The sequence below is a fragment of the Lytechinus variegatus genome, chromosome 12 (assembly GCF_018143015.1).
Source record: "Lytechinus variegatus isolate NC3 chromosome 12, Lvar_3.0, whole genome shotgun sequence".
Lineage (NCBI taxonomy): Eukaryota > Metazoa > Echinodermata > Echinoidea > Temnopleuroida > Toxopneustidae > Lytechinus > Lytechinus variegatus.
The window spans coordinates 11,533,332-11,547,860 of NC_054751.1; the positions used below are offsets into that span (position 1 = coordinate 11,533,332).

The following is a 14,529-nucleotide window of genomic DNA, read 5'->3' on the forward strand; positions in this document are numbered from 1 at the left end:
AAGAGTTGATTGGGAGTGGGAAAATAAAAAGGAAGAAAGATGATCAATTAGGGGAGCATGAGAAACAGAGATGACGGGGAAGGTGAGATCTTAAAGATTATATCTGATGTAAAGTGTACTTTTTACATTGTTTGTATGTACATCTACATTAAAAAAATACTTAAATTAGGTTCAATGAATACACACCACATGTCCAGAGTCTATTCGAATATGCATATACCATGGACCTACTAGCAAATGCATGCTAGTAGGTCCATGATTTAATACAGTAGTTTCTTAAACATCAGACATTCTCCCTTAGGAATTACATTTAGGGTGTGTTTATGCTTCCATTGTGGAGAGAGAATCAGTGTTTTCAAACGTCGTTTCAGATCGCCGATCGCAAACGTTCTGGGAGTGCTGTTTATGCTTCATTTTTCAGAGGCAGCTGGCTTCATTTCATAATTTTCATTAACAGGAAAGCAAGGTCAAATTGGGCTTGCAATTTTTTGAAAGTTTTTTTTTTCCGAGTGTTATATGGTCAGTTATTATTTGAATTTTGATCAATTTCTGATCTTTTGGTAATTGCATGGAGCTTCTTGACATTGCCAAACAATTTCCACCATGGTGAGGATAATAATAATACAAAATAAAGAATATTAAAGTATACTTATTAAAGAAAAATATAAGACATCTATTTGTACATGCTTCTTGCTCAACGATGTCTCCTCACCATAATTCATGTTCCGGGTTTTATGTAAATCCCTCAACATACATCGTGTTGACAAATTAGATGAGTAGTAATAGTGATAGTACTTAATAAATTAATAATCATACATGCAAATGTACATTGGTCATGATTACAACCAAAGAGATGAGAGGTAATTCCGTAGAGGTGAGTCTCTGGCTGCGTTTATGCGACCTCAACCCAGAATCATGATTGGAATCACGATTTGAATCATGATTCAAAACAGCAACATGAATCACGATCCGACAGAATCAGCGTTTATACGACCATCTTTCTGACGCTGTTTCTCCCTGAATTCGGGCCGATCCAGTGCGCATCACAGTGCGCAGTTTGACCCAGGAAGTATAGGTCAACATTTTCGCGCGTGTTTCTAACTTCACGTCGGCTGCTAGATTTTTGCTGCCACCGGAGCTAACGCGCGATCGTTTGTGCAAGTGCAACTCGGCTTCCGAAAAATAAATCTTTTACTTCCAGAATTCCGTGTATTGTACCTCGTATTGTTTTTGTTTACTTGTATTCAATCTTGTCGGTTCATCAAAAATGGTGTTCGGTAGCCGTACTACTGGGCACGAATTCTTTTAATTTTGTCTCCGTTGAAATCCCTCCCTTGCAAGCGCCGCTGAAAGGGACTCGTAGATCGTCTTATATTTCTGTGAATCCCGGTAAGGGATGCTTGTGCTTCAGGCTGAGCCCAAAGCACAAGCAGAGCCCTGAGTTCGTCGTCAGTCCAATTTGTGCCTTTGGAACTTGAAGACATGATTGATGAAAACAGTGAAATCAGGGTGACCAGACGTCCCGTATTTCCCGGGATTGTCCCGTATTTCAGAATATTGAACAAAATGTAGTTAATACATTTGAAAGTGACGAATTTTCATTAAATAACCAACAGCTGACGAAGCAGGGACAACAATTAAATCGATAACTGTAAACTTTTGCAAGTTCTGCGATGATTTCTTGCTAATACATTGCAAACGAACTGGCCTCCTGCCTGTGTGTGGCAGGCTACTAGCTAGGCATGGAGGATCGAAGCAAATTCTCAATGGTGCAAACACCTCACATGATAAACAGTTTTTCTACCAAAATAATCACAAAATCGGCGGGAAATTCTTATAATTATACTATGGATTCTCAGTTTAATGATTTGGAGATGTAATCGGAGGAAAATGTTATTGACTTTTCATAGATCTAGTTTCAGCTTTCGTTTTGAGTCTTGGTGTGCATGATGCCGCGATGTTTCATCTAATTTTTAAGTTTGACAATATGTTTCACTTTGAAATTTTATTCATTTCTAAAACATTTTATGTTTAAAATTTTAAAAATACATTTAATAAAGTTATGATTTTTATTAGATGATTGGATTTTTTTGTTTACTTGAAGTTTGAACTTTTCCCTTTTCTTTATTTTATATATACCCTATCCTTTCTGCTTGCCCTTTTTTGTTCCATCTATCTTTATTTCCTATCTTTCTTTCCTCGACATTTTCTTTTCTCTCTCTCTCTCTCTCTGTTCATTTTTCTTTCTTTCCTTCTTTATCCAATATACTTTTTTATTTCCTTCATTCTTTCTTTCCTTATAAATTTATAATTACCTTGGCTTCCTTCTCTTTTTTCGTCTCCTGTTTCTTTTCGTTCTTTCTCTCCTTCCATTATTTTCTATTTTTTCGTTCTCTTCCCCTTCATTCTTCCCTTCCATTCTTTATTCCTTTCTTCATTTTTCCCTTCTCATTCTTTTCCCTTATTTTTATTTTCTTTCTATTGTTTCTTTCTTTCAAAGAATGAAGGAAACATGTTTATTTCCTTCATTCTTTCTTTCCTCCTACTTTTTCTCACCTTTCCCCCTTTAATTGTCTCCTTTATTTTGCGAGACATTTATTAATCTTCCCTTCCTTCCTTTCTTTCTTTCTATATTCATTTCAAAGAATGACGGAAACCTTTTTTATCTCTTTTATTATTTCTTTCATCCTTTTATTCTAACTTTCTGTTATTTTTTCTGTTTTCTTTCCTTCCCAATCATCTCTTTTCTTTCTCTCCTTCATTCAGTTTCGTTCACCTTCCCTTCTAATTCTTTTTTTTTTTTCAAAAGTGTTATTATTATACTATGGATTCTCAGAAGCCCACACTTTGTGTGGGCTTCTTTGTTGATCTTCGTTTGTCAATTGTCCCGTATTTCATTTTGTGAAATCTGGTCACCCTGAGTGAAATATACAAATGACGCTACAGTACAACCCCGGGGTACAATACACATTATACACAGAATGATAATTCCTAAATGCACATGACAATTGGCATATACCGGTACTAGTACACTGGCAATCTGCTACACGAAAATTAACCTGCACGAAACACAGCGCGCGCCTTTGAGTCGAACCCGGAAGAAGCACGACACAATGACGTCATAGAATCATGATTCAAATCACGATATCGTTTATACGACCCTTTTCGTTCGTGATTCTACAGAAACGTCTTTCCAAACGCCCCTTTTTCCGTGTTTCATGTTTGTGATTTGAAAGACGTTTATTTCCAATTTCGACTAAACGCAATCGTGATTCTGCAGAATCGTGATTTGAATCATGATTCTAATCATGATTCTAGGGTAAAAAAGTGTCGAATAAACGCACCCTCTGAACATTAGAACCATGCAACTGTATTTGCCTGCGGATTTTCATCTCACTGGAAGCATGTACCAAATGACATCATTTAAACCCAATACGATCTTAGTTCTGTTTATACTCCCCCAGAAACCCTGATTCTGGTCAAATGACATTTAAAAGCGCACCTTAAAGTAAGCATGGTTGCAAGTGCAACCATGTTTGGACTAATCATATATGAAAATGCTGATTCTGGCCTAAAAGTGGAAGCATAAACATGCCCTAAGTTTAAATTGTCGAAAGCCATACACTACTTAAAAATATCAGGCACACTTTCAGGTCAGGTTCAGAGCACTTGGCCACAAAATCGCCTTGCTAAATTATGTGGTGAATAGTTTAGTTGAGAACACCCAGGCCAAATGTTTTTGTTAGGCGAGCATATTTACTCCGGTCTGGACAGAGTAGGATTTCCCCCGATAGAGTATTTTGCATGACCCCAGGGGCTGTGAGGCAAGCTCAAGCGCAGAAGCCAGGCTTTAAAAGAAAACATGTTTGGATCGTTCTCAAACATCAACTTCATGGCACTTTACTAAAATGCTTTCTTTCCTCTTCATTTGCTTCGGGGTTACTCTATTTAATCCTGATGATCGTAGGTATTTGGGATTGGATATTAATCAAGGTTTGCTTTAAAAGTCACCTGAATAAAAATGTTATTTTATCCTGACAATATATTTCATTATTTTGTTATATGACATCTTTTCTATTTGAAATTTATTTCCTCAGCACAGTAACAAAAATAACTGTAAAGTCGTACTCATTTTGCACAAGAATCTCTGCTAGAGAGCTCAAAACAGTTTTGTCACGGATGGACATCAAAGAAAAGATTAAGGAGGCATTACATATATAGTAGGTGTGAAAGAATAGAAATTTTCTAAATCCAAGAATTCAGGAATGTGATAATGGGTAAGGGTTTATTATCCTTGATTAAAATGCGAACAATTTGGTGATTCGACCCCAATGTACATGTATGATGAAGAGACTAATATACAGAGTGATGTTTCAGGAGTAGAAGGGCATTAGTTGCCAGGGATCTACATATTATATGGATGTAATGATGAAATTTCTCGTCACGTTTATCCTTGATTCAAGATCAAAAAGATGATGCTAATTGTGTAATGAAAACCAAAGCGAGTTTTTAAGGGAGAGGCGGGCACTAGATTTCAAAGATTCCAAATACATTCATGACAATGGATGATAGATGATATATAGCCCATTGAACAGTGAATTGTCATTATCCATGACTCTAAACCTGTTAATTTGGTGATTTCCATTGGATTACCAATAGATGGGTATTGAATAGCTGGGATGAATTTTCAAGGTAGATCACTGGAACAGGTTTTAGGAAGCATTAGTTGTCAAAGAGTAGAGCTTTCCAGGTCATCAGGAGCGAGAGGAATGACAAGCGGACTGATGTAATAGTATCGCTGAACCCCATTGCTTCGTTTAGCACCCAGGGGCACCCTTATAAGAGATGTCAGCTAGCCTGTTTACTAGACCTTGTTGTTGACAAAGGGACTAATAGATGATGTTTGGATGATTCGTAAACCATACCAGTGAACAATTCCCAAGGGTAGAAGGCAGTTTGACCCAACAAAATGCTGAAAATTACCATGAGCTTCAAAAGAATTAAGGTGATTTGAAATGAAGCAGAGAATATAGCCCCTCCCCCACAAAAACCCAGCACCTGCAGTAGGCCCGACCATTATCATCCTTCAAGCAAATGCTTTTTTCCATCACAATTTATCTGACAATATCGTATATGAAAGTAATTACGGTGATAAGTGATTTACTCTTTGCTACTGCTTTAATAAACCACTTCATCCAAGCATTTGCATATTGCTACCCAATTTAAAAATGATAAACAAAAAACAAAAAATAGAAATATGGACATCGTATCAAGTGTGCACTGAAAAAGTAATGGTTGTTTAAATGAGATAATTTACAAAATTTGGTTCTTAGTAAGCTTCCATTAGAACTTGCTCAACTTTTCCATTATTTGAATCATGTTACCAGAAAATGAGACTCCTGTGTGCATTGTTTTCTAATTCATCTCATTTGATTAATCTCATGAGTACAAGTAGTGCAATTCCGACATCACCGCTAGCCAGTTGCCCATCAAATCAAATAAGATTGGGGGAATAAGTTAGGAATGCTAGAAACGGGTAACTTGATCCTGAGTTGTGAAATTTCTTCTCTCTCTGTGAGGTCTTCTTACAAAAATGGCATTATTCATCATTCCAATATTTGTGAAATTAAAGAATTGGCTGGGGTTTCGTCTCCGAAATGTGAAACCGTATTGCTATCCAGGGTATGTTGAAATCTAATTATGAATTGTATCTGCGATGTCGACCTCATTTAGATTATAGAATACAGGTCATGTTAGTCAGGTTGAGATTAGGGCTTTGCATTGGACCGGACAATTTGATAGATATAAATACTGGTATTTTGATATCCATTGTGAAGTTTTTGAAGTCTTAACTGATTGCCCCCAACCTGTAAAAGAAAAAATGAACAATGGATAGTTTCAAAACAATTGTAGGCATTTTCGTACTTCCAAAGTTTTCTCTTAACATATATGAATGGATAGATAATGTATGAAGTATAAACATTTAGATACCAGAAAAATATAACTCTTGTGAAATATGGGAAATCTTGTTTTTCTGAAACTATACACAGATCCTGGCACAATGTTCTTGATTTTTACCATGTTTCAAATTTTCAGATCCATTTATGCATTCTCAGTTTCACTTTTGGGGAAAGTTATAGAAATTTCTTTATTTTTGTACTACATGTATACAGATATATATGGTGTAATTAAATACTATTGCATTGAGTTATTTTCAGTGTTTATGGAAAGTGGGAGTGAACTGTATTTCTCTTGATTAGTTTAATATTCATATAGACATACGTTGTAGATTTTATAAACAAAACAGCAGGCTGACAGCAGACATGTGGAGCTGTGTTCAGACACAACAAATTGATTCTAAAATGGTATGGCTACTGGTATACCATAGCCAGGGTGACCCCTCAAAACGGGCAAAAGTCCAATACTGTCCAAAATGTCTAAGAGGCCGTTCTCATTACGCTTTCTAAAACTAGTTTACTGGAAGCCGATTCAGGAAACCAGAACGCTAGCAAAGGTCGCTTTGCTAGCGTTCCCACTTGATCACACGAAAGTGGTTTTCAAAATCACTTCACGTAAAGCGCTCTTGTTGCTATGGAAACGCTCTCAGTGGGGATGACACGTTTCGCGCGAAATTTGAAACCGCAGCATGGTCATTCTACACCTGTCGTGTGGAGTAGCGCGCTCAAAATGTGCGAAGATCGCTTCCCGAAGAACGGTTGTGTCCTCACGCTAAAACCAGTTTAACGAGGCAAAGCGATCTTGAAAACTACATCGCGAGGTGGTTTTCCAAACTGGTTTAGAAGATCGCTTCCAAGACCGCTTCGACCATTCTCACTACGCGTTAAACTAGTTTCCACTAAACTAGTTTTAGGAACGTAGTGAGAACAGCCTCTAAAATACGAATGGTTCCTTAGTCCTCCCAAACATTCAAAATCCATGTCATTTTCATCATATATTCTCTACTGGTGCACCATAGCCAGGGTGACCCCTAGTTATGATTAATATGGTGTAGATGGTTAAAGAGAATTTTTTTTGTGTGTGTTTATCAGAATTTCTTGGAGGGTAAGTTTAACAAGTTATTTCCTTTTTTTCTTTTAATATAACTTGTCAGATTTTTTGGAGAAGAAAATGTCAACAGGCTATTTTTGATAATGTGAACCAACCTCCCAAATCCCCTTGTAAGGGTTTATTAAAGCATTTCTGTAACTGTAAATTGGTTTATGTTTCTGAATCAAATGCCAGCCAAAACTCATGTTTCAGCAAGTAAAAGGGCAATATGACACTATCAATTGCAAACAATGATGCTACCAGTAAATACTCTAATCAGAAAAAAGTAAAAGAACAAAAACAGTATTTATCTGTAATTTTGATAAATTGGAGTCATAGCATCACTCTGGAATTAACCCAATAAGGAATCTAGTATAGAACAGTATTGGGCAGGGTTTTAGGTAAAGTATATACAGGAAATTTGTGACCATAGCACATGCAGCAATAAACTCTGCTTATCAGTTTTTTTTTATTAAATCATTCAAGATTGATGTGTGAAGAGTCTGAGTAGGTGTTGTGTATAGGAGGGGAAGAATATAGATTTACAAGGAATCAGCAGTGACATATATCATCAGTGATTTTATGAACAAGCTCAAACCTAATTTTCGGTCAAATTTTCGGAATTAATTTTTTTTTGCATATTCTGAAAGCCTGTGATTCACTCTACTTATTTGCCAAATTTCAGATTAAAATTTGTATTATTTAAAGAATAAGAGCATGTTTAAATCTTTTTATGAACCGGCTAAACCCCCTACTTTGATTTACGAACTGGCTCAAACCATTCTTTGTGTATTATAAAGTCTCTGAAATGGCGCGCCAAGGTCAAAGACCCGACCTAGATGCTGCAAGTATGGGGTTTGTGCCTCTAAAACAACATGCGCATTGCATGAACGGTTTTACGAACTGGCTCAAACCGTGGTTTCTGCAGGGTTTGCACAGCTAAAAAACAGTGCGCATGCTGCTCGTGATCTTATGAACTGGCTAAATCCCCGTTTTGAGTAAAAGTTAGCAGCTTCAGAAATGCATATATGAGCTTTATTTTAAGTATTGAAAGAGTGAATATGAAATGCTGACAAAATTTTACAAAAGAATAGAATGTATGCATGCTTTAAATTAGTATAAATAATTGATCTGGTTGTTTCAAAGCACAAAGTTACGAGTGTCTGAACTTTGAATGCGATTATTTCGAAATCATGTTTTGAAGACCAGCCGAGGTTTGAGCCAGTTCGTAAATTCACTGATGATATATGGGTTGTGTGATGAGAGAGGAAAATCTTTGAAAAATAGAGTATGAGGGAATAAAGAAATTTACTCTTTTCAGTCAACTTCTAAAGGCTGATTGAAAAAGACTGATAGAAAAAATAGTGGAAGGCAAATTGGTGGAGGAAGAAAATAAGAGTTGCCTTCAGAAAGGGCAAGGGGGATGGGGCTAACATGTAATTTAATGTTGATAACTGTCAACTGATAATCTTAAAGTTTCGAGGGAATCTTGAAAGAAATCGGAATGAGAAAATTGAAAGAGAAAGATTGAAGTGGATAAATCCCTCATTATGAGGAGTATATGCTTCATTAACCCTTTGTCAGGTGAATTCTGTCATTCCAATAGGCATTATACATGGATCATCTAAATCAAATGCTTAGTAGGTAATGTGTTAATAAGATAGATACATTTACTACCCTTTTCATAAACCCATCCTCCAATTAGCCGCCTAAGAGTAATGCGGATAATTCAATAAAATTTGCGTTCACGAACTCCGAAAATAAGCCGCATTATTTTTACGAGCGCCCGTCCTGAAAAAGGCGGATAATCTTCATGACAACTGGACACGCCCCCTCCGATGCGGTTGTGTTGGAAAAGAGTGACCTTGTGACCGCACCATGGCAATTATCCGCATTATATGGAAATGCGTTCATAAACTCAAAATCGTGTCCCGATGCTGCTGTTATGCGGATAATAGCAGCATCAAATTAATGCGGATAACTCTGGTCCTCCTCCAATTTTACGACCAAATTATGCTGCTATTAGCCGCATAATTGGGTTTATGAAAGGGGTATTATATACTGCTATTAATATTGTTAAATGCACTTTTTAACTCTGTGATCTTCTATCAGACTTGATTTCCCGCCAACATCAGATTATTTAATCACAAAAGCTGACCCAGATTGATTCTTTCTGTGAATTCTATCACAGGCAGAATGAATACCTGATATTGATCATTTTAAGTGATTCTCTCTCCCATTCAAGAGGGAATCTTTATGAAATGATGATAGTCATATAAATAGTATAATACATTCAAATTGAATAAAACTTTGAACCATCATCTATAAAGTGAGTGTTGAAACAATTCAATCATGCATGTAATGATCATTGGAAAAGTATGATTGTCTGGAAAGATAAATGCTTTTGTCAGGGGGAAATATGAATAAAGAGTGAACATTTTTTCAATCCATTAAAAAATTGAGGAAAAAAGTGACCTCATTGTATTATTTTTGGAAACAACAAAACAAAAGAAAAAATATTGAATAATATCATTTTGGAATCAAAGGGATGCCTTAAGGCCACCGCACACCTTACGATCCGACTGGTCGCCGACTGGCTTGCGACTGAGTGAGGGGAGATGTGACGTCACAGCGCTTGTCAGCTTCAGAGTCGCAGACCGGTCAGAGACGAGTCGCAAGGAAAATCGGAAGGATTTGACTTGTGGAATCCTTATGACTGGATCGCAAGCTCAATCCAACCTCCAGCCAATCAGACAGCAGAGTTGCATAACGCGTATTATGATAAACAACGCGCATACGCAGTAGTAAGCGCAATTTCTCAGATGCTATGCCAAAAAGCAAAAAGCGCATGCATGAGTCGCAGATCGGATCGCAAGGTGTGCGGTGTCGAGGCTTATGACTGCCTTGCGATTCATCTCCCCTCACTCAGTCGCAAGCCAGTCGCCGACCAGTCGGGTCGTAAGGTGTGCGGTGGCCTTTACATTTGTTGTAAGGCTCCTTCACAATTATTTTGGATCAGCAGGATTCTTGAAAGCAGAATCATTTGGGATATAAAAAAGTCAGGAAAATTAAAGGGGGATGGGTTGTTCTAATTCACCAAAGTTCATTTTGATATGGTACATTGACCAGGAAACTCATCAAACACGAGTCTCAATACAGGCAAAATGTGCTACAATGGAGTCAGATTGAAAATCAGTGCTACATTCTTGGATTTTTGAGGGACTTTCTAAAAATCTGATTGCAGTGTGAGTGCATTCAGAATATTCATGCTGATTCTGTCCTGAATGTTTTGGTCAGGTACACGATTTTCAAGGTACATTAAAGTGGAAAGAATATTGAATGGTGTTTGCTGTGCATTCTGGGCCCTGTAACACAAAGGTTAGTGATTTAATTGCTAAATGAAATGGCCTATTAAGATCAGTGTTGCATGCGTATTTTGCTCAGTAGACTGACCAGGAACCAATCAGAATTGTTGTTTCAAATTAATGATTAATCACTAATCTTTGTGTTATGGGGCCCTGAATGCATTCAAGTATTCTCACAACATTCTAGCAGCATTTGAAACACATCAAACGCATTGGGAGAGCTGAATAGAGATAGAGAGGGGGGAATTCCGGGGGGGGGGGGGGCACTCCAATTATTTTTTGATAGGGGTGTGTCTCGCGAAACACTGAAATGGGGGTCTAAGGAACTGACTACAAGGGTGAAATACGGGGTCTTGGGAACTAAAAATGTACCTGGCCGTGTGAAAAACAGGGTCTACGGAACGAAATCAAATCAAACAGGGCGGAAAAAATGAGTTCATGGGAACGGCACATTGTACCGTAACGACTGCGATCGCGCGCGCTCTATAGCTGGCTCTGTATTGTAGATGAGGACTTTTGGCTTGATGGAGCTGTGCGTGTAGCTTGCTCTCATATCCGGGGTACGGTAGATTTTCACGGCTTGCGGTGGAAATTTTGGCAGGGCTTGGGAGCTGGTTGGGGTGGCTCGTGAACGGAACTTTTGTAAAATGTAAATGCTAGAGAACTGAAATTTAGGTCTGAAAAGGGGGGTCTTCAAAGCGGCACGTCCCCGTACTACCAATATATGTGAGTTCCCCCAATTCACCAGCTGGTGATCGAACACCAATCATAGAAAATAAAACAGTATACTATTTTTGTCTCATATGATTGATTCTTACTTTCCCCCTATCTTTTCTCATCTATTTACAGAGTTTTCCATTAATGCTGCAGTATAGATCAAGACAAGAGCTACATGTATGACAGCAAGCCATTGTCTTTCCCAAAGACGAAATTCGATTGCTGCAAGAACTAGACCAATTTGGGATTGGAAAGACAAATGCACTATGGACTTCTTTCAGATTAGGATAATGGACATGATGGACTATCCTGAGAGGATGAACAATGACTATTTTTATGAAATCTTGAGAATACAACTATCAAATAGCCGAAAACCTGCCATCTTGTGTGTATATGTATATATGAATATATTAATTGGATTGCGGAAGGTGTTGGAGATGGTCACGCTCCGAACATTGGTTGTCGGAGGACCCTGTGTTTTTTATGTGATTATCATGTTGCTTCCCCGGACCCAAGGATTCCTCTTCCCTTTGCCGACTACTGAAGAGCCAGACTTGTCATGCCGTTTGACTGATTTATGTTTCTGTGTGAGGAAAGCTGTGAATCCTGTACTTGATATCCAGTCCTGCAACTTGTATTAGATTCCTGTGTAATCTGCAACAGCAGCATTCACCCCCATTACTGATCTTTAGAGAACCAGGAGTCTTGCAATCTTGGAACACTTTGATGAAGAACCCTTGTAAGACAGACTATGAGACAAAGACAGTTCATGGTTCCCAAACAACTACCTTCTCATTCCGAATTAATGTTCCTGTTTTTGATTCATTGATGCTGCAACACATTAACAGAGGACTTCATTTTGATCTTACTCCCTAAACATTTTTGTTTGTATAGTTATCTAGTAATCTGGCGTTTTGCTTTCTGTTATAAGATGAATAAGTCCACCAAAATTAATGGAAGCAGATTCCTTTTCAAACTAATGCATCAGTTTACAAACTTTTTTCACTTGCGCCACAAAAACAAAGCATAGATGCTACTTTCCCAGGAGGCGGTGCCTTCACATCAAAATCTTAACCTCAGGAACTGAGAAAAAAATTGGCTTGCCTGCATAGCAAAGGTGAAACATATATGTACATGTAGGCCTACTATGATTACTTCTCATTGCTAACCATTCGAAACCAGTCAAAATTGATTGAAACTGGTTCATACCGGTTGATACGCAGATCCATCCACCCACATCCACTTCCCAAACGCCAGCTCACTGCCACTCCTTTAATTGCAATATGCTTGAGGACATCCATCTCTACAAAATTCAATGGCATGTCTTTTGCTTTACTTTCTTAACAAAATCTTCATAAAATCTTAATACAGAGTGGATATTTTTAATGTTCTTTTGCCATATTGTACTAATCTCCCAAAAGTTCACAACTACCTTTAAGCTCTGCCACTGTTTGATGCTCAATTGGTATCAATAGTGTGGTGAGGGTGTCTAGATAATGAGAAATATATTGACAAAGGTAATATTTGTCATGCATTAAGATGTAATTGCAATGGAATGACAACATTGAAATCGATCCCCCCAAAGAGGTAATAGTTTGAGAAGAGTTTATCTTGCTTTTTTATCATTCATGCCATCTTATCATGATCTTTGGGGGTAATCCTAATTGTTTCTCTCTAGTATTTTCATTGTAAATGATACTTCCTCCCAAAGGCTTATATATAGAGATATTGTGTATGTTCTAGCAATTTCTTGCACTATCCACTTATTTCTTCTCAGCTTGTCATATTCATAAGATCAAGACTTCCTTATTACAGGATTTGACGAGTTTTTTTATTCATTTTATTTCATTTTTTACATCAAATACTTCTGATAGGGAACAGAATTTTCTTCAAGTATCCCTGAAAATAAAAATCTGCACTATTCGTATCCATAATGGTTATTGATTAGGTATTAGGATCATGTTAAATTGATTAATCTCGTTGAGTGCTCAATGGTTACTGACAAATTGAAGATTAATGATGGATATCATATTTGATATTAGATTATAAGGCGATTCCAATCTTAGCAATAGAATAATTTCACGAAAACAGAAAAAAAAATGGATCAGTGAAAGTTTGAAAGAAATCGGACAACATACAAGTATAGAGTTATTGATGTTTGCAAATGTTTGGTCATAATTCAAAAACATTCAAACAACAAACTTAATCTGTTTTGGAAATATGTAGAATTCTCCCACTACTTTATTATGTTTAAATGGTCAAGTTGCATTAAAGTGCTTCTTTATAAAATCATGTGTCATAGAACATGATTTCATTCATATGGAAGGCCTGATGAAGAAAGAATTGGTATAAAAATCATGTTGGAATAGAATCTTCAGATTTGAAATATCATGGACAAAATGAAATTGTATTGTACAGACTACATACATGTACATGTGTTATGTATTTATCATTATTGACTTATATATATAATGTACATGTTTGTATGTATATCTTGATGAGAAGAAAAGAACTGGAAATTGATGGTGTATTGTACAGCAGACATAGTATACGAATTGGTGATTTTGTCGTGGAACATTACGGAAAAGTGATGATATAGGATCTTGACATTTCATGTCTTGTTAATGGTATACGTTTGTTTGTAGAAAAACAAACTAAAGACTTGTTTGAGATTGCAGGACACCCTTCATCATTCTAGTGTACATACATGTAGTGACTAGAAGTGAGGCAGCAGCCCCCCACCCCCCCAGCCTCCCTCAGATGTTGCTGAAGCAGGAGGGGGGAGGGGGGGGGATAAAATGCCTAAGCTGCGGACCAGTCAAAAGCTTCATGAGTGTAAATTGTCGGGAGTTTGTCCGCACAAGTATAACGTGATCCCGTACATACTACTCACTTTGACTTTTGAATGCACATTCATTAACATCAGTGGGGTGGATTGTCATACCGAAACTGAATTTGAGGAATGAAAGAGGGGCTTTTTGTGCTTGTCACAAGGATTTGTCTTTTTTGTCTGAACAAGCCTGATGTGACTTTTTATGGCTAATTTTAGAGTTTGATGAACACAAATTGTATACTATTTAGGTTAGGTGATTAAGTGGATGAAGGAAAAAAGGAAGATTTGTTTTGATCCATTTTCATTTTTCTCTCTTTCTCTTTCATAATATTTCCATTTATACATCAATATATTTTATATATCATATCTTTCTATTTATGTATCTTTAAATGAATCTTTAAAAATCTATTGATAATTTGTCTGACTTTTTCTATTATTCTCTCCATATGCCTGTCACATTTCTCTGTTTCTTCTATTCATCTAATTATCTTTCTATCCATCCATAAAGTTGTTAATTCACCTGTCTTTCTTCTGCTTCTTTCTGTCTAAATTTCTTTAGTCTACCTC

The 14,529-nt window shown here is 37.0% G+C and overlaps 1 protein-coding gene across 1 annotated transcript in view; it reads left to right on the top strand.

Annotated features, from left to right (window-relative positions):
* LOC121425297 (polycomb group RING finger protein 3-like) overlaps positions 1-14,186 on the top strand; it is a 94,357-nt gene extending 80,171 nt beyond the window's left edge. Inside the window, exon 9 of the mRNA XM_041621323.1 lies at positions 11,262-14,186. Within this exon, the coding sequence (XP_041477257.1) occupies positions 11,262-11,312 (51 nt within the window). The 3' untranslated portion in view covers positions 11,313-14,186. The remainder of the gene's footprint in view (positions 1-11,261) is intronic.
* Positions 14,187-14,529: the final 343 nt, after the last annotated feature.